We start from the raw sequence: 27,999 nt of genomic DNA, 5'->3' as shown, positions 1-27,999 counted from the left end.
GAAATTACACATTTTTATCTATTTCATATATTCAAAGTCATGTTTAGATTCATGCTGATCCAAAATAAAGTCATTGTTGGAACTTCCAAAAGCAGCAACAGTGAAAAAGGGAATTTTTTAGATGCATGTGTGATCCATTTCTTTTGCTTGCTCCATCAACTTAATATTAATGGATGCTCTTAGATTAGCCCAAAAAAGTCCATGTTTGCTCTTCTCCTTGGGCCATTCCAAGTAAGTCCTCTGTGCCATGAGAGTTTTGAGTTTGTGATAGCTGCTAGGAATAGAATACTTTGGAATGGGTTCCAGCAAGATCAAGATTAAGTTATTAGATCCCTCATGAAAGAGATTGTGGTGGGCAAAGTAGAGTTCATAATGGCACCACTCACTCTGAACAAAGTTAGGAGACAAAACAAAGATGGACTTGTAACTTTTCTCAATACATGTTATGATATTTTCCACAATGCTCTTGCCAGGAACAAAGTTTCTCTCATGGAGACAAATACGTATGTCTTCTTTTTCTAGGTTTTGTAGTAATTCACTCTTCACCCAGGCAGAATCATGTGCACTGTATGAAATAAAAGCATGAAACTGGAGAGTTCTTTGGAGTCTGTCTAAAGATATGTTCCTAGCCCTGTGCCGGGTCTGGGTCCACTGACACACCATCCGGAGATACCAGGGCAGATCAAAATAGATACAGAGGACAGTCACAGTAACAGCCAACACCAGTCCAGTGACCCCAATAGTGACAATCAGCAGAGCTGTGTTGCAGGATAAGGGAGACACATGAAAATCCTTTAGTAGGGTTCCCTTATAGCTTCCTGGATAGTCACACTTATAAGAGTCAGGCCAATCCTCTACCACGTCACTTGATACTTGGCCTATCCTTTGGATAAATTCTCTTAGCTCACATGTACATTGGAATGGATTATTCCCTGCGTTTATGGACCTAATCTCCTGGCAGCTCTGGAAAAAATGAGCTGATGGGTTGGAGATTGAATTGTAGTTAATGATCAGCACAGAGAGGCCGCTAAAGGTACCACATCCGGGAAAGTGGGCTAAGGAATTGGAAGCAACATTGAGTTCTTGCAAAGCTTCCAGACTGGTGACATCTTCAGGGATCCTTGTTATTCTGTTATTGTGAAGATCAAGAACCTTGACCCTGGGAGGTAAACAACTGAAAACAGAGTCAGTAAGTCTATTTGAAGACATATTTAACCTTAATAAACTCATAGTCCAAGAGCAATATCCTTCATTTTCATCATAACTTAGAGAATTCTGGCTAATATCTAATTGCTGTAGAGACTTCATCTCCTTGGTCATATGAACTATATTTACAAGTTTTTTTAATTGGTTCATTTGTAAACTAAGTGTCTCCAATATAGCCAAATTTTCACAATTCATAAAAACTGTATCTGTCAAGAGATTATTGGAAAAATCCAAATGCATAAATGGGCTCATTTGGGATGGACAAAGCATATGGACCATGTGTGTTCCAGACATCGTCAAATTCTGGATGTTCATATTTGAAAAGACTCTATAGATGTAGCTTTGTGTAAAACTGAACACATCAATGACAACTTGGTGTACAGACAAGGCCTTCAGTGAAGTGTCAGAATAATTAAAATTGATGAGGTTAATGTTACCTTGTAGTTTCACATTTGAAATTGAGAAATACTCTATGTTTGAATGCCAAACCAACTGGAGCATTGTAATGAAACAATACCAAGTTGTTTCAATGTTGTTTAAAGTAAGATTTGATAACCTTGAATTCTTTTGAAGTTTTGATAGGACGTTCAGGAAATAATAACATCCATTGTTATATAGCACGCATTTGATATTAGACAGTTCCAGACTTACTGCTGTGCTGACTGACAGATCCAAAACAAAGTGGAATTCCTTTCTTGTGGGGAAAACAATGTGCAGACTCTCTATGTTAAGGTCTTGAAGGCTCTCAGGGTCTTCTTTTTCCCCATAAAAGTCCCCTAAGACCAGTAAAACCTTATTGATATGCAAATGAGCAATTGGCAGCATACTAGATTTTTGCAACTGTGTGGCACTCAAACCCAGAAATTCTAGTTGAGACATGTTGCCAAACTCTTTGCACATGGGCATGGCATCAAATGCATTAAATGAGAGGTCTAAGTGCTTGAGGTTCACAGTAGGGTGGCAAGAAATCTTCTTCAACTTGTTGTTGGACAAATCCAAGTATTCCAATTCCTTGTTAAATTTGAAAACACTGATGTCAAGATACTGGATTCTATTATGAGAAATTATCAAAATTTTCAGCTTTGATAGTGATAGGATGTCAGATGTTCGAAGCTCAGATATATTGTTTTGTGATATATCTAAGATTGTTGTTTTCAGAGATATGTCTCTGGGAACATTGATGAGACCTCTCTTTGATCTGTCAACTAAAAATTCACTTTCATCAGATAATTGGGTTTTGATCTCAAGTATTAACATGAAGATGATGGCAAAATGAAAGATGGTAGAATTAGTTTTAATCATTTTGTAACACTGGACATTACAGGTGCTTTTCTTCAGAGCATGTTGATACAGATCCTAAAAAAAAGAAAAAAAGAAAAATTCCATATTAAATGATTGCATAAAATTAGGCATGGCTGACATTAACCATTTTTTTACTAGAGACTCATAAAATAAAGGTTACATTCTTGGAGTCACATAACCTAAAACCAGGGAAATACACATATTGATATATAATTTTACTACCTCTATGATGTAATGACTTGAATGGTGCCCCCCACCAGTAAATATGTCCACCTCCTAACCATATCATAATCTCCAGAAACTGTAAATGTTACATTATTTGGAAAACATGGTCTTTGCAGAGATAATTAAGGATCTTGAGATGATCATCCTGGATTATCCAGGTGGTCCTTAAATCCAATGATAAGTGTTCTAATAAGAGAAAGGCAGAAGGGTATTTGACAGCAGAGACACAGAGGAGAAAGCCATATGAAGACAGAAGCAGAAGTTGGAGGGATACAGCCACAAGGCAAGGAATGACGAAGCCACCGGAAACCCTAGAGAGAGGGCAACCCTGCTGGTACCTTTATTTTGGACTTCTGGTCTCCAAGACCATGAGAAAATAAATGTTTGTTGTTTCAAGCTACCAAACTTATGGTAATTTGTTACAGCATTCACAGGAATCTAACATGGATGGTTTTACGTATTCACATAGCCTTCTGACCCCAACCCTCCCAAGATCACTTAGAGCTCGAGCTAGGTGTACACAGCTGGTGTACTGTCTGCCTTCCACATATACTTTCCTATGGCTCTCTTAAGTGCTGTCTTCCCGTGTGGTTGAAGTCAGACCCTTATTACATTACCTTTTTTATCTACACATGGTTTAGTGCCTAACTTTGGTTTATTCCAAAGGTAATTAGATCACTATAAGTGGTCCTTCAGAAAATCCATTTATTCAATCAGTATTTTCTGACAGTCTATTGGCCATCTTATAGGAACCGGAGATAAAAGAGTGACCAGCGTAAAATTCTAATTATCAAGGAGTTTACCTAGTAGGGAGACAGAAAATAAACAACTAAATGACTAAATGTAATATTATATAGCAATAAGTGCTACATAGAAAAATAAAACAGGGTGAGTTAATCAAGAATAATGGCTCTCTTCCCTTTTGCGGCCATCGTTGAGGCGCCAGCGGTCAAAATGAAGTTCAATCCCTTTGTGACTTCTGACCGGAGCAAGAACCGTAAAAGGCATTTCAATGCACCTTCCCACATTCGCAGGAAGATTATGTCTTCTCCTCTTTCCAAAGAGCTGAGACAGAAGTACAATGTTCGATCCATGCCCATCCGAAAGGATGATGAAGTTCAGGTTGTACGAGGACATTACAAAGGGCAGCAGATTGGCAAAGTAGTCCAGGTTTACAGAAAGAAATATGTCATCTACATTGAACGAGTACAACGGGAAAAAGCTAATGGTACAACTGTTCACGTGGGCATTCACCCCAGCAAGGTGGTTATTACCAGACTAAAACTGGACAAAGACCGCAAAAAGATCCTTGAACGTAAAGCCAAATTTCGCCAAGTAGGAAAGGAAAAGGGCAAATACAAGGAAGAAACAATTGAGAAGATGCAGGAATAATGTAATCTTCTATACAACTTTCATTAAAAACTTGAAATGAAAAAAAAAAAAAGAATAATGGCAGGGACCCTCGAGAAGCCGAACCGGAGGGTATGGAGAACCAGGTGATCAGGTGCAAGGCTGCAGTTGCCTGGGAGGCTGGAAAGCCTCTCTCCATAGAGGAGGTAGAGATGGCACCCCAAAGGCTCATGAAGTTCAAATTAAGATTATTGCCACTGCAGTTCATCACACTGATGCCTATACCCTGAGTGGGACTGATCCTGAAGGGAGTTTTCCAGTGATCTGGGGACACGAAGGTGCTGGAATTGTGGAAAGTGTTGGTGAAGGAGTTACTAAGCTGAAGACAGGTGACACTGTCATCCCACGGTACATCCCTTAGTGTGGAGAATGCAAGTTTTGTTTGAATCCTAAAACAAACCTTTGCCAGAAGATAAAAGTCACTCAAGGAAAAGGATTAATGCCAGATGGCACTAGCAGATTTACTTGCAAAGGAAAGACAATTTTACATTACATGGGAACCAGCACATTCTCTGAATACACGGTTGCGGCTGATATCTCTGTTGCTAAAATTGATCCGTTAGCACCTTTGGATAAAGTCTGCCTCCTGGGTTGTGGCGTTTCCACTGGTTACGGAGCTGCTGTGAACACTGCCAAGGTGGAACCTGGCTCTACTCGTGCAGTCTTCGGCCTAGGAGGAGTGGGATCGGCAGTTATCATGGGCTGTAAGGTGGCTGTCACGTTCCGGATCATTGGTGTGGACATCAATAAAGATAAGTTCGCAAGGGCCAAGGAGTTTGGAGCTTCTGACTATATCAATCCCCAGGACTTCAGTAAACCCACCCAGGAAGTGATCACTGAGATGACTGATGGGGGAGTGGACTATTCCTTTGAGTGTATTGGTCATGTGAAGGTCATGAGAGCAGTGTTGGAAGCCTGCCACAAGGGCTGGGGTGTCAGCGTGGTGGTTGGCGTCACTGGGTCAGGTGAAGAAATCACCACTTGTCTATTCCAGCTGGTGACAGGTTGCACATGGAAAGGCACAGCCTTTGGAGGATGGAAGAGTGTAGAAAGCATCCCAAAGTTGGTGTCTGAATATATGTCCAAAAAGATAAAAGTCGATGAATTTGTGACTCACAGTGTCTTTTGACCAAATTAATAAAGCCTTTGAACTGTTGCATGCAGGAAAGAGCATCCGAACTGTTGTAAAGTTTTAAATTCAAAAGAAGAAAATACGTCTGTCCTTATAACTGAGTCATGAGATCTTATTGGAGCAGCGAGACAAACAGGGAGAAGCTCTTCCAAGTTCACAGCCTCTTAGACTTTCAGTAACCTACTCTAGGGAATCATGTTTTCTGTATAATTAATATATCTCCAATCAGGGATAAGTCTAATACTGTCATAAATCTGTTTTCTGGACTCTCCTTCACATGAATAATTGCTAACTCATTAAGGAATTTTTTAACATAATAAATGTAATCTCTGCATCTGTGTTTAAAAAAAAAAAAGAATTTGGCCCTGAATCAAGGCTAGCAGTTTACTGAAGCTGCTGGTTTCAAGCAGGAGCCTAAAAAAATGTCTTTCTATGGTCTGTTGGCCATTTCAGAACTTAGGAAATGTAATGGTCAATTCATTAGAAAGAAACATCTGAAAAAAAAAAAAAAGAGTAATGGCAGGTATGTAACAGCAGTTGGTGGTGGTCTTTTTAGATAGATTAGTCAGAGAATGCCTTTCTAAAAAAATGGCATTGGGTTAGAAACCAGGATGAAGATCTTGGGGCAGGAGGGGGCCTTTCTGGTGAAGAGAAAGGCAAGTGGAAAGATCCTGAGATGGAAGTGAGGCTGACTTGTCAGAGGCATGGTGAGGAGGTCAGTGCTACAGCATGGAGTGAGCGAGGATGCCAGGGTTAGAGCCAAGGCTGTGCAGGGTGTAGATCATTGCCAGGAGCTGGGATTCGATTCTGAGAGTGATGAGGGGGCAGTGAGCAGTGAAAGATTTTTAGGATGGGAGAAGTTTCCTCTCCTCTCTTAGAGGACTTTAAAAACTCATCTATCCAATATGTATTTATTCTTTATGAAGTGTTTTGTTCCAGGTTATGCTTATTGCTCTAGTTATCAAACCATGATAGCTCAGATACTGTTTTGTTACCACCATTTTAATGGCACATGAGACCAAAGGGAGTAGTGTTGGAATGAACACTAAAGAGTGATACAGCCCTCACCCCCAGAGACATTTTGAGCTGGTGCTGCATGGCCATAGAAATCTTACAAGGATCTTATTCAAAATCCCCAAGACTGCATTAGACAAGCAAGCCATCCATATCAACAAAATCGAATTCCTCTTCTCCTATCCCCTCACATCTCTTAGTGAGCACAGAAGGGCCTAAAATACAGTTTGTCCTCTCTATTCCTGGATTCTGCATCCACGGATTCGACCCACCTCAGATCAAAAATATTCTTTAAAAAACAGTATATTGTTTCTGTTGTGTACTATGTTCTTAAACCTAAAATGGTTCCATCTCTACTGAACATAAATAAGCTTTTATTTCCTTGTCATTACTCCCTCAACAATATAACTAGTTACATAGCATTTATACTGTATTAGGTATTAAAAGTAATCTAGAGATGATTTAAAGTATATGGGAGGATGTACTTAGGTTATATGCAAATACTATGTCATTTTACAATATATAAGAGACTTGAGCATCTGAGGATTTCAATATACAACGCAGGTACTTGAACCATCTCCCACAGATACTAAAGGCTGACTATAATTCAAGTCCCAAAAACAACCCTGCATTACAAAAGTTCGCCAAGTAGACATGCAAATGTATCTGGTTTTTGAAACATTGCTTGGACTCACCCTTTTGTAGAGGTGCCCAATGATGCCTTGTTATCCCGATTTCTCTTAATATAAGAGAGGCCTAGTAACACCCCCTCCATCACCACTCATGAAGACTCTGCAAGGAAGAGGACACATGCATTAAAATGCATGTTAAAAGTAAACATGGCATTTTTATGGCATTGACTGTATTTGACTGAAAGTCCCAGAAATTTCCCAGTTCTTCCTCCCAGCCTTCCTGAAAGAGATGCACAAAAAGAAGTACTTAAGGGAGGATAAAAATAATATTCAATTATTGCCTGGGCCAATGCCTAATATCTCAAAACAGAACTATCTGGTAGAAGTAGGTAGAAATAAAAGTGGTTGGGACTTAATGCTCAAATGAGGTTCCTTACTTATTCGAAGCCTGAATTCAAATCTGAGGATCTTTCTGCCTTCTGGTCAACTCCAGAGTTCAAGAAAACAGCAAGCAGTATAGTCAGGCATGACATGCAGAGAGTCACCAGAGAGACAAGGGTCAGAGACCAGACCGCATGCACGCACAATGGACAGTAGGACTCCGTGCACAGTGAACCCTCCACAAGTAGAACCGAAGCTGTTTTCATTCCATTAACAACAGCAATCACCACTAAGATTGAACTTTATAAAAATCTCTGTCCCCAAGCATGTCATGAAAACCTGGCTTCAGCTTTATGTATTTTTTAAGTATATTTCATTGATTATGTTGTTACAATAGTCCCATTTTTTTTTGTTTACCTTTGCTCCCTTCCACCCAGTACCCTCTTTCCCTCCAGCAATTCCAGCCCCCTTAGTTCATGTCCATGGGTCCTGCATATAAGTTCTTTGGCTTCATCCTTTCCTATATTATTCTTAACTTCCCCCTGTCTATTTTGTACCAACCAATTATGCTTCTTATTCCCTGCACCATTTCCCCATTTCTCCCCCTTTCCCCTCCCAGCTGATAACCCTCCAAATGATCCCCATACCTATTATTCTGTTCCTGTTCTGGTTTGCTTAGGTGGACTTTGTTTTTATTTTTTAGATTCAGAAGTTGATAGTTGTGAGTTTGCTGTCATTTTAATGTTCATAGTTTTGATCTTTTTTTTTCTTAAGTAAATTCCTTTAACATTTCATATAATAATGGCTTGGTGATAATGAACTCCTTTAGCTTGACCTTGTCTGGGAAGCACTTCATCTGCCCTTCCATTCTAAATGACATCTTTGCTGGATACTGGAATCTTGGTTGTAGGTCCCTGCTTTTCATTACTTTGAATACTTCTTGCCAACCCCTTCTTGCCTACAAAGTTTCTTTTGAGAAATCCGCTGAGAGTCTTATAGGCACACCTTTGTAGGTAACTCTCTACTTTTCTCTTGCTGCTTTTAAGAGTCTCTCTTTATCTTTCACCTTTGGCATTTTAATTGTGATGTGTCTTGGTATGGTCCTCTTTGGATCTAGCTTGTTTGAAACTCTCTTTGCTTCCTGGACTTCTATATCTACTTTTCTTGCCAAATTTGGGAAGTTCACCTTCGGGTTTTTTTTTTTTTAGATAAGCTTTCAATTTCTTGCTCTTCCTCTTCTCCTTCTGGCACCCCTATGATTCAGATGTTGGCACATTTAAAGTTGTCCCAGAGGTTCCTGAGCCTCTCCTCATTTGTTTCAATTCTTCTTTCCCAATTCTGTACTGGTTGACTGTTTTTTCTTTCTTATGTTCCAAATCATTGATGTGAACCCTTCTTTCCTTTCTTTCATCATTGGTTTTGTGTTTTCATTTGTTTCATTAAACATAGCCTTCACTTCTTCTCTTATGCGTTTGTCATATTCAAGCATACCTGTCAAACCTGTGAGCACCTTTATCACCAGTACTTTGAACTCTGCATCTGTTAGGTTGGCTATCTCCTTGTCTATTAGGTTGGCAATCTCCTTGTCGCTTGATTCTCCCACTGTAACCTTGATCCTTTCCCTCTTTTGGGCCATACTTCTCTGTGTCTTCATCTTGACAGGCTCCTGTGTTTGTTTGCCTCTGTGTCTTAGGTAGAGATGTTGCACCTGTTACGTTGTAAGGGGAAGAACCTTAGGTACTCATCAGTACAGGGCGACTAGTTTCACCACATTGTGGCACTGTTTGTGCGGGAGGCATCTGAGAGGGAACAATGCCACTTGTTCAGCACTCACCCCTTTTCCAGGCACTTCTCCCACTTCCCTATGGGACTGAAACCTCTCTAGCTGTTGCTCTGGCTGTCATTCCCAGAGTGGGTGGGTATGCAGATTTTCTAGGACCCTGGGGGCCCTTTAAACAAGTGGACTCTGCTGAGAGATTGGCAGTTTCTTCTTCCATCCTTACCCCCACTGGTCTTCACAGTCAGAAGCAATGAGGCTTTATTTTCCCTGGTGCTGGAACCATGAGCTGTGCGGTCTCATCTGGTGCTATGTGAACTCCTCAGGTGTCCCTTCCTACTTTTTAAGATGTGTGACTGCGCTTCCTACCAGCCTGCTGCTGCCACCACTGCTGCTACCACCACACCATGTCCTCTCTGGCACTCATACCTGTCTGGATAAATATTTCTTCTTTATCTTTGTTTGTTGGATTTCCATGCAGCTCATTTTTCTGGAACTTCTAGTTATCTCTAGTTTTGAGGTACTTGTATTCCTTCTTAGTTTGGAGGGAGATGCAGTGTGTCTGTCTAGGCCCCCATCTTGGCTGGAAGTTGAAATTTTTCAGCCCCGGCAGGCAGCAGCAAAGGCAGCTACAGTGCAGCCTAGGACACCCGGCAGTTGGGAGCCTCTTCCAGCTTTATATTTAGCAACATTAATTGGTTTAGCTATCTTCTATTTGCCCAACTTCCATTTTGCCCTTTTATTTGTAGTAATTAATTTGAAGTACTCAGAAGTCCCATCTTTTGTTCTCTAATTAAGGAGTCAAAGTATTATACATATGGGAAACTGAGTTTTAGGTACTTACAAGATCTTTAAAATTTATATATGTACCAAATTCGCTAAATCAATGAAAATCAATGTTTTTTAATCAAAGTCCTAATAACCAACACTAAATCTCATATATATTAGAAACTCAAAACTATTTTACTACCAAATGCATTAATTATTGGCTAAGTTGATTGGTATGGATGCTTTAATTGGGGAGTATAAAAGTATCTTTAGATATTTCTATGTTAATTTCTGCGATATAGTAAGTTTAGCCCCCCCCCCCCAAATATATTATGATGCATCAATGCATTTGAATTGCCTTTGTTTGGAGACATTGGGAGCATCAAATCGGCAGTTTGATTTGTCTTAACAGATGATCACACAGTCTACCAGGCCCACTGACTTCAGTTCGCAAACACTAAGTGAGTCTTCTCCACACTAGATCAACCAGCTATCAACCGCAGGTTGAAAGGGTTGGAACCAGTTCAAGAGCTCTTCTGCTTTGTTTCCTATGTGGTTTTGTGACTTTTTTTTTTTTTTTTTTTTTTTGTAAACATGCACTCACTTTCAACTCTTTTTATCATATTGGGTGAAGCCTGGGAAGCATTTTCAAACTTGCAGTTCCACCTGAGCAGGAGCACCACAGACTAGTTTCAGTGGTCTGATAAAACAAAAGAATAGCTTGTGGAAACAGCCCAGAAAAGAAACTAAAATAAACATGCCCATGAAAGCAGAGGAGTCATAAGGTAGCACTGCCTCTGGCAGTAATTCACCCATGACCCATTTTTCTCAGCGTTATCACTGCATGGGTGGTATGAAGAGCAATACCACCTGAAGCCAACAGCTAGCAGCTCCATAAGAAAATCTTGAGAAAATGTGTGTGACCCAAATACTCATCTCCTGATTCAAATATATTTCTTGCAACCAAATCTTGTTTGACATGAGGTATCATTCAAGAAAACAAACACACACACACAAAGAAACGCTTTCTCTGACTTAGCATGAGGAACCAATAAATAAACACTAATGCAAACCACAGTAAGTATATATCAGAAATAACCTACTTAGAAAAACACTCAGGAATTAATTATAGAGGCTGAGAATTTTGTGAGAAATGCTGGTTATACAATTATTTTTTTCTATAGAATAATAGTTTTAAAAAGATATCACTTGCCAAAACAATCTGCTCGTCTGTCTCATTGGCAATCTGTAAGAAATTCAAATACATCCTCAAATATTTATTTTACTGGTAACCAGACTTATTTATTTATTTTAAAGTATATTTTAATGATTATGCTGTTTTAGTTGTCCCAATTTTTCCACTTTTGCTCCCCTCTACTCAGCAACCCCTTCCCTCCAGCAATGCCCCCCACCCCTTAGTTCATGTGTATGGGTCATGCGTGGAAGTTCCTTGGCTTCTCCCTTTCCTACACTATTCTTAACATCCCCCTGTGGTTTCATGCACCTGGAAAAGGTAGATATCTACACCTCATCTTTTCTTGGTCCACATACTCAGAGAAAGCATAGGAGGACTTCTTTAGAATGGAGACCGGAAGAGAAGACAAGCTATGAGAAACAGAGTCAACTGGTCAACATGCACTTGTGAATAACTTTGTAGAATACAGACAGCTACCTATCAGAGACCTCCTGACTATTACTTAAGAAAGGAATTTCTATTTTTTTGAAGCCCCTGTGTTTGGGGTTTCCTTGTTCAGTAGCTTAGCTTTTACCTTAACCAACACAATTATTGAAAAGTAAATCAGCCCTCCTACCTTTCATTCCTGGTCTCCACATCAGAAAGCTAGATCTGGGGAAAGGAGGGGCCAGGGTTATCTCAGGTTGAGGACTCACACTCTCACCCATACCAGCATTGAGCAATGAGCCTAACCTCTGATGTGGGAAAGGCAAGGAGTTTAAATGGAGTTGGAGATTAAACATATTAAACTAGATTGCACTATTAATACCTCAAAAGAACTGGAGAGGTAGAAAGTCTGCTCAAGATATCATTAAGAGATTAGAGGGGGAGAATTTCAGAATCCAGTTAATGGAATGACTGGAGGAAGATAAAAACAGCTTTAAATTTAGACTTCACACTGTTGAGATTCCCCATAAACTAACTATAATTAAAAACCTTCAAAAAATCCTTGTGGACTTTAGAAATCCTTCAAGTCTCTTTCACTGCTTGTAATTTATTCTCATTCCTTTCTAATCAAATCAATCCCCAGAAAACAAGGCAGAAAATATCTTCCCCCTTTCCTAGTACTGTTTTCTTATGATCGCCTTCTCACTTAAACTCATACTCTCTCCCACTTACATCCTAGTCACCGCCTCCCATTCTCTCACACCCATGCACTGTACTCTCCTTGCCAATTATTCCCATTTCTGCACCCCTGACTTCCCAAGCAGCTTCTTTCATATTCTCTCCCCCCAAGATAACATTTGTGTGTGTGAGTGTTGCCATATACAGCTGAGTCTCCAGGTCATCAGAGACAGACATGCCAACCCCAGGGCAGTGGGTTGAATAACACCCCACCCCTTGAAAAAGTTCATGTCCACTTAGAACTACAAAATGTGACCTTATTTGAAAATAAGGTCTTTGCAAATATAATGACAGTAAGGATCAAGACAAGATCATACTGGATTAAAGAGGGCCCTAAATCCGATGAGAGTGTCCTTATAAAAGACAGAAGAAAAGAAGACAGAGACTCAGAAGAGAAGGCCACAGGAAGACATGGGCAGAGATTGGCGTGATGCAGCTACAAGCCAAGCGATGCCAAGGATTGCTGGCAACCACCAGGAATTGGGAGAGAGGCACTGGCCATTCCTCCCCCTGAGCCTCTAGAAGGGACCTACCCTGTGAACACCTTGATTTTGGGCTTCTGGCCTCCTGAACTGTGAGAGAATCCATTTCCGGTGTTTTAAACCACTCAGTTTGTGGTGATTTGCTATGGAAGCCATAAAAAAACAAACAGCCAGCAAAGCTACCAGTTTGATGCTTTCTTTGCTCATGCACCCTTTTACTTCCAACTCTGTACCCATCATGCTGGTTCTTTGAAAGGCCGTCCCAGCCACAGGCCCAGGACCCTTATGTTGTCCTGGGGTTGCCCAAAGGGCCTTTTTAGCAGGGATCATCCTGGCAGCCCTCCCTAATCATCTTTGCCATGTCCCATTCCTTCTAACCTGTCAGCTTGTTAAGGAACCTAATTTTTATTCTGATCAGGGTGTTAATAACTGAAAACATATTAAGGCAAACTTTTTGAATTATGGCAGTAGATTGAGAGTATGTGAAGGCCCTGCAGAAACATGAATGGAGGGGATGCTCTACTTGTATGGGTTTTTCAGATAAAAGCAAGGAATTAAAGACATTTCATGCTTGTGACCATTCACAGCTATTTTTTCATCCAACGAGTATCTGCAATGGTCTACTCACTGTTCTCGGCACTGGGGATAAGCAGCAGACAAGGCAAGGAAGCATCTTATTCTCCCAAAGTATATATTTTTGTGGAGGGAAAACAGAAAACAAGTAAACAAAATAATTTCAGGGAGTGATGTCTGCTATAAAGAAAACCAAGGGGAGTGATGTGACAGAGTGACTGCAGGGAATGTTCCTTTAGATTGGGAATCACGGGTAGGCCTCTCAGAGGAAGTGACATTTGAGCTGAGACACGAAGGTCAAGAACAAGCTAAGTATGCTCCCGGGAAAGACTAATTGCAGTGCAAAGTACCAGGAGCAGAGGTAGCAGAGTTGGGAATCAATGTGGTGCATTAGGGGGGCACCAGCCAGAAGGCAATTGTGGCCAGACTGTGGTGGGCAAGGGGGAGAGAGGAAAGAGATGCAGAGGGGAAGGAAGGCAGACCATGGCAGCAGGTCATGAGGAGGAGCTTGACTTTTGTTCTCGCTGCAAGGGGGATGATTTACTATAATTTACACCTTAAAAACAATCACTCCGACTGCTATTGGGACAATGTGTGACTCAAGAGTTAAAGCCAGGAGGCTGGTTGGGAGGTTACAGTTGTCATACAGGTGAGAGATACTGGTGTCTCAGTCAGGATGGCAGATGCTCTGCTTCAGGCTGCAGAGCAAACATGCCCACTCTTTCCTCATGAACGTAGTCAGGAAGTAGCCAAAAGCTGTACCACTGCCCATGTACTGTAAATGTAAATGTAAATTTCTGTAAATATCTGTCATCATGTGTGTATAGATGAAGATGCTATATCGATGGGACCTGAAAGTATAGTGGCTTAAACAAGGTGGAAGTTTCCTTCCTCTCAACTAAGAGGTGAGCAGTCCAAGACATGGTGAAAAACTCTGACGAGAGCCAAACAAAGTGGCAGAATGAGTGTGTGTCATCAACAGGCTTTTGTCAACAGGGCCTAGATCGTTCCTCCAATTCTTACCTCTTTTCAGGTGGAAAGACAAAGCCCATTTTTCTTAGATATGTGACCCAGAGTGGCACTTAGCTTCCAGCTACATCTTATTGCCCAGAATTTAGTCACATGTCCCCATCAAGCTGCAAGGGAGGCTGGGAAATGTAATCTCTAGCTAGGTTGCCCTAATAAAGCTCACACATTCTGGTATTAACTAAAGGGAGAATGAATATTGGTGGTAACTACAAATCTCTGTCACAACATATTTCAATTTATCTGCATAGTCATCTGTCATGGACTGAATTGTGTCCTCTCCAAAATGCATACAATGAAGCTCTAACTCCCAGTAACTTAGCATACGCCTGTATTAAGAGATAGAGACATAAAAGTGATAATGAAAGTTAAATGGGGTCATAGGGGTGGCGCCCTAATCCGATATGAATGGTGTTCTTATAAGAAGAAAAAGACACACGAGTATGGGCACACATAGAAAAAGCCATCTGAGGCCATCTACAAACCCAAGGAGAGAGGTCTCAGAAGAAATCAAACCTGCTGGCACCTGGATTTGGGACGTCCAGGCTTCAGAACTGTGAGAAGTACATTTCTGCTGTTTAAGCCACCAGCCTGTGGTATTTTCCTATGGAAGCCCAAAGAATGCTGCCATCCTCCTGGACAGTGGTCATGAGGCAGGCAATTCCTTGCTCCTCATCCTTACGCTCATCACAGCCTATGGGCCTGGGCAGAAAGATTAGACAGAGGATGCTTGGGCAGTTTACTGTTCCTGCAGCCAAACTTCCTGGGAACTCAGCCTGTGGGCTGTGAGACCGCTCAGTATCCTTGAAATAAGCAACCTCTTTCTCAAGTTGGTATCTGGAGGAATTCAACAAAGGAAACAGAGCAGGTAGAAAATCTTTATCTTAAAAAAAATCAGCCTCTTATGATAGAACTTTCATATGTCTGAAGCATGTGGATGTTTTCATATGGGACCAAAATGTAGGTTTTATTTATTTCTGCCTTAAAATGTCAAAATTTGGTATTTTCAATATCAACAATATTTCGTGGGAAACATATTGAAACCACTTAAAAATATTTGGTCATTTAGAATGTGTGACGTACTTTGTTATTGTTTGCTGTCTGGAGTGTTTTTCATTTGTTTGTTTTTAGTGTTTCTGGTTTTTAGTTTAGGGAACAGTCCATCAGAGGCTGAGGAAAATTTGCTATTTGGGAGTGGGTCTGTGCAGGAAAGTCAGGGCTCCCCTGATGAGCAGGGAAGAAGACTACTCTAATAATATTCCATGAAGGTTTATTTCCTTATAAGTATTAATTATGAAACTGGTTTATTGAATGAGTTAAGTCCATAAGGAAAGGGCTTCCCTTTCCTCTTTAACTGCTGCCTTACAACCAGGTTTCGTTGACTCTCCCTCTGTCAGGATCTATTCTGAATTTTGGACAGACGCCCTAGATTGTAGTGACGAGTCTCATTTTAGCAATTGCACCTGTATTTCGGGCATTAAAATGTCCAGGCCTGTCCAATTTAACACCAACCTCACACCTAATTCAAAAGTCTGCCTGGCCTGACCTAGCTCAGGCCTTTCTTGCTGGGAGGTGGGGTAAGAGTGCGGGCAATGTCTTTATTCTTTCTCCATCTCCTCTGTCTTCTCTATATTCTGGACATCCCCAGGCTACTGCAAGGAAAGTGTGTGTTAGACAGAGAGGAGCAAATCTCCCTGAAGCTAATTATTGGATAAGGTAGACAGGCCCTCATGCCTCTACCTCTTGTGATGACGGAGTCAAGATGTTGGCTCTTTCACACGATACATCTGTGGGTTACTCAGAAGCCTCGGGCAGATCCCACATTGCACGGTTCCTTGATGCAAGTGGCACATTCTCTGGCTGACCTCCACAAGCCAGCCCCTCCTTCAACTATACCTCTTCCCCCTAGCCCCATGGCCTCACCACTATAGTCCCTTTATTGCACATCAGGCTGCCTGGATAGCTGAGGTCCCACCATGACAACTTTATCCCAGCTGCCCTTTCCATGGCCAATATGGCCCGCAGGAAATTTGCCATGCCGACTAATGGAAGGGCAGATTACTATTGCTTCTTCCTTTCTCTTCTCATCCTGCCGTTTGGGGACTGCCCAAGCCAACCTTTTGCTTTCTGAACTCTCCAGATGGGAAACACTTGTTCATTCATTCAATATTTATCATGCACTTATGTGTGTAAAGCACCTTTCACCAGTCTCTGTATTCACTGCCCACCCCACCACCAAAACTCTAGGAGACACTCATCAAGCCCTTCCAGGCGCTCTCACCCCACCTGTCTGCTGTCCTGGACTGTGCATTCCTATTACCCAGCGAACCTTCAGGCTGAGTGGGCTGCCAGACTACTCTTCTACTGCATTCAGAGCCCCTTTCATTTGCCTTTGGAAGAAATCCAAAGCCATCTCCCTACAGGTCTAGAATCTCTACTTAATGACTCTCTAATTACCCTTTTGAATCTCATCTTCTGCAAATGGTAAAATGGGTTGATAATTACTGGTCTCTTTCTGTTACTTTTTAGTAATTTCAGCCTAGCTATGTCTAGTATTTCTGTTTAAAATGTGCCTTTTGTTAGCTTTGAGGCAGTCTCCGAAATTCTAACGCACCAACATGTCCTATACAATCACCAGTTACAAATAAATTTGGCTCTGAGTTGTTTTTATTTTTTTTGTGGGTTTTTGTTTGTTTTTGTTTTTTGGCAAGCAGGTAAATCCATGTCTTTGGCCTCAACAGCCTATGATTAAGGCTATATTTCCTTTTACATACATAAGCTACTGCATATTTGTGTAGCTAGGTCAAAAATTGAATGATTATTCAGATGTGAAGAAAAAAGGTGTGTTTATTTTCCATAACCGGTCTAAGTTTTCCCCATGCCCTAAAGTTGAACAGGATAACAAAGCTCACCCAGAGGCCAATGAGGATGCGTGGGACTCTCAAAGGAGCATTGCATCCAGTTGTAAGGTTGACTCTTTCCTTACTGCCATGAAGTCCCATAAACTCCCGCTCACACAGAATCCATATGCGAAAGGCGAAGGGAGAGGAAAGGTCTTTGAATGACTGAGCATTTACTCAAATGAGACTATTTCAATTTCAAACAGAATGGCAGAATGGATAAACCAGAAGAGACTGAGCTATCTGTAACTGGCAAGTTTGCGCACCACTTCAGCCCCAGCCTGCTTCCCCAGCTCAGTGGAACGGGGCTGTCAGTCCATCTTTCTTGAGCACATACAGATAATGCGGGCATTGTTTAGACAATTACTTAGTACTATGGTGTTCATTAGAATCCATGTATTTGATGGCTTCTTAAGTTGGATTTCCTAGCTTTTTTTTAGGCTTTCACATCATTGTTTTCAGTGTTGAGTGTTAATTTCACATTAAAAGCAGCTCTAACGTTAGCCCAAAAAAGTCCATGTTTGCTCTTCTCCTTGGGCCATTCCAAATAAGTCCTCTGTGCCATGAGAGCCTTCAGCTTGTGATACTTGCTAGGAATGTTGTTCTGTGGAATGGGTTCCAGCAAGATCAGGATTAAGTTATTAGATCCTTCATGAAAGAGATTGTGGTGGGCAAAGTAGAGTTCATAATGACACCACTCGCTCTGAACAAAGTTAGGAGACAAAACAAAGATGGACTTGTAACTTTTCTCAATACATGTTATGATATTTTCCACAATGCTCTTGCCAGGAACAAAGTTTCTCTCATGGAGACAAATACGTATGTCTTCTTTTTCTAAACAAGGTACCAGTTCATTCTTCACCCAGGCAGAATCATGTTCACTGTATGAAATAAAAGCATGAAACTGGAAAGTTCTTTGGAGTCTGTCTAAAGGTATGTTCCTAGCCCTGTGCCGGGTCTGGGTCCACTGACACACCATCCGGAGATACCAGGGCAGATCAAAATAGATACAGAGGACAGTCACAGTAACAGCCAACACCAGTCCAGTGACCCCAATAGTGACAATCAGCAGAGCTGTGTTGCAAGATAAGGGAGACACATGAAAATCCTTTAGTAGGGTTCCCTTATAGCTTCCTGGATAGTCACACTTATAAGAGTCAGGCCAACCCTCTACCACTTCACTTGATACTTGGCCTATCCTTTGGATAAATTCTCTTAGCTCACATGTACATTGGAATGGATTATCCCCTGCATTTATGGACCTAATCTTCTGGCAACTCTGGAAGAAATGAGCTGATGGGTTGGAAATTGAATTGTAGTTAATGATCAGCACAGAGAGGCTGCTAAAGGTACCACATCCGGGAAGTTGGGCTAAGGAATTGGAAGCAACATTGAGTTCTTGCAAAGCTTCCAGACTGGTGACATCTTCAGGGATCCTCATTATTCTGTTATTGTGAAGATCAAGAACCTTGACCCTGGGAGGTAAACAACTGAAAACAGAGTCAGTAAGTCTATTTGAAGACAAATTTAACACCACTATACTCCCAACCCAAGTGCAATTTTGGTCGCGTCTATCATATTCCAAAGAATTCCAGCTCACATCCAGTATTTCCAAAGATGGCATATCCGTAGTCATGAGACCTACTTTGAAAAGGTCTTTTAATTCATTCTTCTGTAAGATCAGTGTCTCCAATCTAACTAAAGTGGTGCACTTTTGAAAAATGCTATCTGTGAAAACATTCTGAGTAAAGTTCAAAAACTTAAATGTGCTTATTGCTTGAGGACAAAGCATGTGTATAAAATGTGTATCTGATATGGTTAACATCATAATGTTCATCTCAGAAAACACGGTATATAACGCTGTCTGTGAATAAAGAAAAACTCTGTTTGTAACATGTTCAATTTTCAATGCTTTCAATGATGTTTCAGGATAAGTAAAATCTTCTTCATCAATGCTTTCAACAATTGTTAAATTGTAAATATTGAGGTATTCTATAGGTTTGGGCCAAAGGAATTGAAAAACTCTAACTAAACATTTCCAAGTTGTTTCCACATGGTTGAGGGTAAAATTCAGTAAGTTTGGACCTCTAGTTAGTTGTGATACAAATTTAATGAAAACTTGACAGTTCTCATCATTCAATATAATATTACTCAGTTTTAAGCACCCCAAACTATTAACTGATATGTTTGCTTGGACAGAGAAGAAATTATTTGGGTGAAAAATGAGGTGAAGTGTTTTTGTATTCAGAATTTGAAGACTTTCTGTCTCATGTCCTTTCACATAATAACCTTCCAAATCCAGAAGGATGCAACTTAGATGCAAGTGAGCAATTGGTAGCAGGTCTGATCGTTGTAACATTTTAGCACTTAATCCCAAGAAATTCAGTTGAGCCAAGTTACCGAATTCCTTACATAGGGGCATGGCATCAAAATTATTGAAGGAGAGGTCTAAATGCTTGAGACTGGTGATAGGATGGCAGGATATCTTCTGCAACTGATTGTGCGATAAATCCAAATACTCCAAATCCTGGTTGAACTTGAAAATACTGATATCAAGGCACTTGAGTTTATTATGGGAAAGCCTCAAAACTTTCAGCCTTGAGAGAAAGCTGATGTCAGCAAGGTGAAGCTCAGATATATAGTTATGAGACATATCTAAGACTTTGGTTTCAGGTGGCAGGCCTTTTGGGACATGCGTAAGGCCTTTATTTGACTTGTTTACTGCAAATTCACTTTCCTCAGAGAACTGGATTATGGCTCCAACTATTAAGGTTACTGTACAAACAAAATGAAAGCTTCTGACAATGGTTTCTTTGTCCTTGGTCATGATGCTGAAGTGGCTATCCCCCAAAGGATTGTTGCTGTTCTTCAGAGCATCTTGATTTGCACCCAAATTCTAGAAATATAATATACATTAAGATGTATAAAGATGGGGTGATTGTTCTCAAACCTCCACTTACTAAACACAAAATCTCAATTATTTCTTTATTCACCTTTATACATCCTGTGATCAGCAATGGCAGCTGTGATGGCCACAGGGCAGCATCCTGGGCCTAAACCTGAGTGCCCACAATCACACCTGCCTGGAACCACCTGCCGGTAGAAGCTAAAAGTGCTCTTACAGACCGCCAAGTGGTAGTTGAGAGTTGAGATAACATATATATTCTACTCTTTCTGGTCACAGGAAATATTTTAGTCACAGGATCTCATTTCTGGTACAAATCCCATAAAAATGGATATGTGTTTTTCCAACTCACATTAGACCAGGAGCAACACATTCAAGGAGACAGAATTCAGCACTTAATCATCTTTAAACAAGTTCATACAGTTGACACACTGATAAAGTAGGAAAAGGTGGATAAATATTAATAAGTACATAGAGGAAGTCAGAAGCTGCTGTGTGTAAGTATAACAGTTTCCCATAGCCAGGAACTCTCACTGTACATAGTATAGACACTGATGTTTGTGACTATCAGTGAAAGAAGATGACCTGGCTGAGGGGTGGAGGCAGGTGCAGAAGCCCACAGACCCCATATTTGTGACCGAATAAAGAGTTATAAATTTGAGGCTCATGAGCCAAACTCAGGATTAAAAAAAAAAAATCTAGGAGCCCCTTAAGGAACAAGAGCAGGCAACAACATTTCTACACAAGTAGGGCCTTGTGTAGCAGGAATAATTGGGAGTAGATTTTGACTAGTTGTTCAGTTTTATTAACAAAAGGATCCACTGTTTATCACATGAGGGTATTTGGATATAGTAAAACAGTTAAGAGATGAGTAGGATTTCAATTAACCACTCTTTGGAAGAATAAACACTCTTCTGAGTTGGGCATATTTCATTACAAAATGGCATGTATTTTCTTTAAGGTTATTTTCATTATAAAATTATTTAAATATGTACAAACATAAAACAAATATGTATTGAGTGTCTACTATGTGCTGGGCACTCTTCTAGGCATTGGTGACAAACTATGTCCCTGATCTCAAGGAGTTTATGATGTGGTAGAACTATGGTTAAAAGTGGACCATGCCACTTCTTTTCTTTTTTTTGTTGCCCAAAATCTTTTTTTCTTATTCCCTTTACCTTTCTCACCCAGTCCCCCAAACTCCCTCCCCTCTGATATCCATCAATCTGTTCTCTGTATCTATGAGTCTGTTTCTGTTTTATTTGTTCATTTACTTTGTTCTTTAGATTTCACATATAAGTGAAATCACATGGTATTTGTCTTTCTCTGACTGACTTATTACACTTAGCATAATTACCTTCTAGGTTCATTCATGCTGTTGTAAATGGTAAGACTTCATTCTTCTTCATGGCCAAGTAATATTCGTGTGTGTGTGTGTGTGTGACAGCTTCTTTATCCACTTGTCTATTGATGGGCACTTGGGTTGCTTCCGTATCTTGGCTATTGTAAACAACACTGCAATAAACATGGGATGCATATATCCTTTTGAATTACTATTTTGGGTTTCTTCAGATATATACCCAGAGGTGAAACTGCTGGGGCATAAGGCATTCCATTTTTAATATTTTGAGGAAACTGCATACTGTTTTCCAAGATGGCTGCACCAGTCTGCATTCCCACCAGCAGTGCAAAAGGGTTCCCCTTTCTCCACATCCTTGCCAACACTTATTTGTTGATTTATTGATGATAACCATTCTGACAGGTGTGAGGTAACATCTCATTGTGGTTTTAATTTCCATCTCTCTGATGATTAATGACATTGAACATCTTTTCATATGTCTCTAGGCCATCTGTATGCCTCTTTGAAGAATTATCTATTCAAGTCCTCTGCCCACAAAATGGCATATTTTTTTAAAAGGCCAATAATACTTCAATGTTTTTAATGGCATATGAAGAAATTTTTTAATACAATTTTTTAATAATGGCATGTGGTTAAAAGTCCTTTACCAGTCCTCCCATACAGCATCTCCCAATTGTTCATCAAAATACCCAAGAAAACACAGAAACACTTGAAAACCCAACTTGCCACCTTAAATAAAGAAAGGTGGAAAATTAATGGCAGTATCCAAAAGCATCTACACTCATGAAAAAGTAACTGAGCTATATTAAGGAAAGTCCAGTGTACTCAAGCTTCGTCTCAGGGAAACAGACTCCCTGACAAAAAGTATGAACACATTTTGTCCCTCTCTGTGCTTGTCTCCAATTCAAAGACCAAGGGTGAGTGACAGCCAGGTAATTAAGTAGCATTTCTGTTCCTCCAATGGCACTGATGTGGGCAGGTCACAGCACTGAATTTTCCTTCTACAGGCCACCATCCTCCAACTCCTCATCACATAGTGATAGGCACTCGCAAGTAAAAGCTGGGCAAGAAGTACTCTTATCACTTCTATTCAACATACTACATGGAAGTCCTAACCAGAGTAATTAGGCAATAAAAAGAAACAAAAACCATCCAAATTGGGAAGGAAGAAGTAAAGTTATCTCTGTTTCCAGATGATATGAGTTTACATGTAGAGAATCCTAATGAGTCCACCAAAAACAGTTTCAGAGCTACTATACAAATTCAGTAAAGTTGCAGGATACAAAACAAAACAAAATCAGTTGTTTCTTTATACACTAATAACAAACTACCTGAAAAAGAAATAAAGAAAACAACCCCATTTACAACTGCATCAAAAAGAATAAAATATCTAGGAGTAAATTCAACCAGGGAGGTGAAAGACCTGTACACTGAACATATAAAACATTGAAGACACAAACAAATGGAAAGATACCCTGCATTCATGGATCAGAAGAAATAACATTGTTAAAATGTCCATACTACCCAAAGCCATCAATAGATTTGATACAATAGCTATCAAATTTCCAATGATATTTTTCATAGAAATAGAAAAAAATTCTAAAACTCCTATGGAACCACTAAAGACCCCAAATAGCCAACCAATTCTGAGACAGAGAACAAATTTGGAGGCATCACACGTCCTGATTTCAAACTATACTCCAAAGCTACAGTAATCCAAACACCGTGGTGTTCATATAAAAACAGACACATGGACCACTGGGACAGAATTGAGACCCCAGAAATAAACCCATGCATAAAGTGTCAACTAATATTTGACAATGGAGTCAAAAATATTCAATGGGAAAAAGATAGTCCCTTCAGTAAAGGGGGTCAGGAAAACTGTATGTGCACATGCAAAAGAATAAAGTTTGACCCCTCTCTTACCCCACTCACAAAAATTTACTCCAGATGGTTTTAAAACTTAATTATAAGACCTAAAACCACAAAACTTCTAGAAGTAAACACAATGTCAGTTTCTCCTAGAAGAAGACCTGACATTGGTGTTGGTAATGATTTTTTGGATCTGACACCAAAAACAGAAGCTATAAAAACAAAAATGAAAATTTGGGGCTATATCAAAGTAAGACTTTGGCACAGCAGAAGAAACAATCAACAAAATGAAAAGTCAACCTACACATTGGGAGAAAACACTTATGAACCATATTATCTGATAAAAGATTAATATCCAAAATATATAAGGAACTCATATAACCCAATAGCAGAAAAAGCAAACACACAATCATGTAATTTGATTAAAACACGGTCCAGCCACTATGGAAAATAATAAAGAGTTTCCTGAAAAAAATAAAAATAAAAAATAGAACTACAATATGATCCAGCAATTCCACTTCCAGGTATACATCTAAAGGAAATAAAATCACTGTCTCAAAGATGGAGTACCCCCATGTTTGTTGCCACGTTACTCGCAATAAGACATGGAAGCAACCTAAGTGTCCATTGATGGATGAATGGGTAAATAAAATGAGATATACATATGTATATGTCAAGTCATTAGTAACTGCAGCACGGTGTTCCTCCTGCTCTGGTAGCAGAAGCCGTGGAATGAATTTTGCCACGACATGTTTCAAGCCAAGGTCCTGCATCAAAATCTTGGACACAGTAGTTTTTGGAATCCCCAGATCAGCCTCTAGTTCTCGCACTGTCAGTCACTGATCTTTGTTGATTGCAGCCCATGCATGTTCAACAATCTCAGGGGCTCTGCTTGTTGCAGGCCTTCCAGAGCGTGGATCACTTTTAACAGATTCTCGACCATCTTTGAAGTGTTTTTATTTGCACTGCACTCATTGCATCACGCCCCAAAAACCTTCTCAATCATCTGAATAGTTTTCTTGGAGGAATGTTCAAGCTTAATGCAAAATCTGGTGTAGATTCGTTGCTCTATTCTCTCAGTCATTTTAAATGCAACAGCCACACAGTACGCATGCTCACTCAACAGTGTCTAGTGCCCCCACTGACTAGTACAGTGAAGTTGTCATTGTTCACACATGCATATTCCAGGCCACTCTCCTTGGCTGCCAGGTTACATCAATGTCATGCAAATTGTTCTTGTTAACAGTAGCTGTACTTTTCCCAGACATACCTTGTGTGTGTGTGTGTGTGTGTGTGTGTGTGTATCACCTTGACACCTGGATGGCATTATGCTAAGTGAAATTTAGTCCGAGAAAGACAAATACTGTATGGTCTCACTTATATGTGGAATCTAAAAAAGGCAAACTCATAGAAATGGAGAGTAGAAAGGTGGTTGCCAGGAGCTGGGTGGTGGGGAAAGGCGGAGTTGTTGGTCAAAGGGTACAAATTTCTAGCTATAAGATAAATAAGTTCTGGGGATCTCATGTGCAGCCAAGTGACTAGAGTTAACAGTATTACATCATATACTTGAAAGTGGCTAAAAGAATAAATCTTAAATATTCTCACCACATAAAAAGTAATTATGTGAGGTATTGCTGTGTTAACTAACCTTATTATGGTAATCATTTTGCAACATATATGTTATCAAAGTATTCACATTGTAGACCTTAAATTTACAACACGTTATATGTCAATTACATCTCAATAAAGCTGGAAGAAAGAGAACGGGGCAGGGAAGAACTTGAGGAGGCACATTGCATTCTAAGGTATGTGAGCTATATACAATACTTGTAAAAGGGAGAGGAGATAAGAACACTGGTAGCTGTATTCATCAGGAATTACAGTTTGTATACATAAAACTCCATTACGTCAAAGTATCAGAGAACTGGGCAACAGGATAAGAGAAGCTACTACTTTATACTACTTAAAATAAATCACTCACAATGAAATTATAACTGATAAGAACACTTATGCACTGAATAATATTGCATCAAAATTTACAGAGTAAAAAATACTAAAAACACAAGGAGACATTGATAGTGAAATTATTTAATGTATTCCTCTGGGTTATAGTTAGGTCAGTTAGCAAAAATTAAACATAATGAAGGATTTGAATAAAATAATTAATAAAGATTTAAATTATAAACTTTGTACCTCCTAAAAGAGAACATTGAATATCTACATTCCCAGTGTTCATGGAGCATTTACTAAAATTGTTTCTTAGGTCAAATAATTTTTTAAATAAATACCCCAAGGCAAATATTATTAAAGTCAGATTTCTCACTACAAAAATAAACTTTTTAAATCACTTTTTAAAATGTTATAAATATCTTCTGGATCAAGAAAATCACATTTTTAATTACAGTTATGAGAGTCAACAGGATGGTGTACACATGCCTCGGCCTCCTCCTCTTACCTAAATCCCCCAAATGATGAAAAAATCATACACACATGTAAAAGCAAGAAGGGAAGTTCTCAGGGAAGTGAAACCAAGAAAAGTCTCTGAAATTCACAAATAGATTGGACTATGATAGACAGAATACTAGCTTCACAGATGTTCACGTCCTAATTCCAGAACTTGTGACTATGCTGTTACATAGAAAAAGGGAATGAACATTCCAGCTGGAGTTAAGGTTGCTAACCAGCTGACCCTAAAATAGGAAAAATATCCTGGATTATTAGGGTGGGCTCAATATAATCACAAGAGTCCTTACCCATGGAAGAGGGAAGCAGAAATAAGAACTGTCATTTACTGATTACTGGCAGAAATGAAAAATTAGTATAACCTTTCTGAAGGGCAATTTGGTCACTTATATAAATTCTTTAAAAATATACTTACTCTTATTTTAGCAATTCCAGTTCTCAGAATAGTCTTTTAAAGGAATTATCAGAGATATGAATAAAAATATTACTATGACAATGCTCATGACATAATGAAAAGTTGGAAAACTGATAACGTCTAATGTAGAAAATGGTTTAATCAGTTATGGCATACTCATAACATGGAAGAGCATGCAGTCTCAAATATTGCACTTTTGGGAAAGAATACAGTCTACAATATAATGTTACATGAAGAAAAGAATACAAAATTTCATATGTGATAGGACTCTAATTTTGTAAAATATGATTGAAACCTGACTTATACACAAAGCCTAGGGGAAAAAAGAATGGGCAGAAATATATCAAATGCTAATAGTAGTGACCTCTGGATCTCTGAGTCACAGAGTTAATTTTCTTTCTTATGCTTTTGTGTATTTCCAAAATATCAAATTTTGAACATCTTTTATAAGTCTAAAATGGCTTGTCTTAAAATACAGCTAATGTAAAAAATATTTTATATTTAAAGAAACATGCTTATATTAATTGTATATAGAGAGAATTTCTTCCACATGATGCAGATAACTGACGTTTATGAACAAGAACCTGCCTGCAGGTCCCTCTATGGTGTCTTTTTTCAGGGGACTGAAGTTTAGCCACCATGTGGGAAAGTTGATCAGCTCACCTTAACGCACCCTGTCACCAAAACATAATATTCCTTCCGGGTATTTACACCTTCAAGCAGTTCCTAGTGTATACACTGAACAAACCATCCAGGAGCTTTTATATTTAAGAAAAAACAAAGGAGAGGAAAAAGGTAGATGAGAGTGGATGATTGGAGAGCTGACAACTTTTTTTTTAAGGAAGTAAAAAGAGATAAAGAGGGAAAAAATTGTTTTTTCTTTTTCTTTAATGCATCAAATGAAAAGTGGGAGAAAAAAAAGACAGATGGAAGAAGCTCTATTTCGAGGGAAAAAAGCCATAGCAGGTAAGAACTATGAAAATTAAAACTGCAAGAAAGGGAAGATGAGAAAATCATAGAGGTAAGTGTGATTCCATGTTCAAATCAACAAGTGTGCAAGAGAAACATTGTTATATTTGTCAGAGCTTAGGTGAGAGAGCCAGAGAAAGGCAGGTCCTAGGTCAGCCCCTGCCACTTCCTTCATTTCCTAATTGTTTATGCAGAGTGTACTATGGGCCAGGACTTTCCTGGGCGTTAGGTTCTGGGGATACGAATATGAATAACATCAGCATAGTCCCTGCTTTCCAAATACTTGATATTAGTGACAGATGCCAATAAGCAATTACAAAACCACATGACAGGGGAGATAAAATTCTCCTGTCTACTATAAAGATACATAATATTCGATAGGTACCATATCAGTGGCATAAACTCCTTTGTTACTGAATAAAGGAACTAGAAAAAGGTGAAAAGAGAAAATGTAGTAGGCAAAAGCAGAAGAAATAAATATCATCAGTTAGTTTTTCCCTTAACTATGGATACAAGTGCAATTACCTTTTCATGATAATTATATCTTTGTCTTTCTTGTATATTTAAAAGGACATTTGCAACATTTAAAAAAACACAAAATCACCTTGCAAAAACGTCTAAGAAACGTTATATATGTTCAATACAATCGTTAGCATTTTCCTGCTTGTTTGAAGTAATTATGTCATAATTTGAAAAAGCCACAAAAGCCTGCTTACTTACCAAGATTTCTTTCTGAAAAGAAGAGAAAATGACTTCTAAATGCAGAAAAACAAGTGCTTGACGAAGTGGAAGTCCTTAGTTTAAGTAAAGCAATGCCATAGAAACGGT

At 39.4% G+C, this 27,999-nt stretch overlaps 2 protein-coding genes, 1 non-coding gene and 2 pseudogenes across 3 annotated transcripts; 3 read left to right on the top strand and 2 right to left on the bottom strand.

Annotated features, from left to right (window-relative positions):
- Nucleotides 1-2: 2 nt before the first annotated feature.
- Nucleotides 3-27,958, bottom strand: TLR1 (toll like receptor 1). The gene is made up of 3 exons (XM_090266986.1): nt 27,892-27,958; nt 6,985-7,081; nt 3-2,562 (listed from the first exon to the last, which is right to left on the bottom strand). The coding sequence occupies exon 3, from the start codon at nt 2,506-2,508 to the stop codon at nt 118-120; it is 2,391 nt and encodes a 796-aa protein (XP_090123112.1). The 5' UTR covers nt 2,509-2,562; nt 6,985-7,081; nt 27,892-27,958; the 3' UTR covers nt 3-117.
- Nucleotides 3,673-4,155, top strand: LOC150020242 (large ribosomal subunit protein uL24 pseudogene; annotated as a pseudogene).
- On the top strand, nt 4,199-5,612 carry LOC150020241 (alcohol dehydrogenase class-3 pseudogene; annotated as a pseudogene).
- Nucleotides 5,635-5,771, top strand: LOC150020240 (small nucleolar RNA SNORA2/SNORA34 family). The gene has a single exon (XR_016509521.1). It is a non-coding gene; the product is annotated as a small nucleolar RNA SNORA2/SNORA34 family (small nucleolar RNA).
- Nucleotides 17,117-27,945, bottom strand: TLR6 (toll like receptor 6). Its single transcript, XM_090266987.1, has 2 exons — nt 27,892-27,945; nt 17,117-20,083 (listed from the first exon to the last, which is right to left on the bottom strand). The coding sequence occupies exon 2, from the start codon at nt 20,012-20,014 to the stop codon at nt 17,624-17,626; it is 2,391 nt and encodes a 796-aa protein (XP_090123113.1). The 5' UTR covers nt 20,015-20,083; nt 27,892-27,945; the 3' UTR covers nt 17,117-17,623.
- Nucleotides 27,959-27,999: the final 41 nt, after the last annotated feature.

The sequence above is a fragment of the Furipterus horrens genome, unplaced genomic scaffold, assembly GCF_987537825.1.
Source record: "Furipterus horrens unplaced genomic scaffold, mFurHor1.1.pri manual_scaffold_2, whole genome shotgun sequence".
In the NCBI taxonomy this organism is placed as follows: Eukaryota; Metazoa; Chordata; class Mammalia; order Chiroptera; family Furipteridae; genus Furipterus; species Furipterus horrens.
The sequence above is the reverse complement of the archived record's forward strand: the minus strand, read 5'-3'. Positions and strand labels throughout refer to the sequence as shown.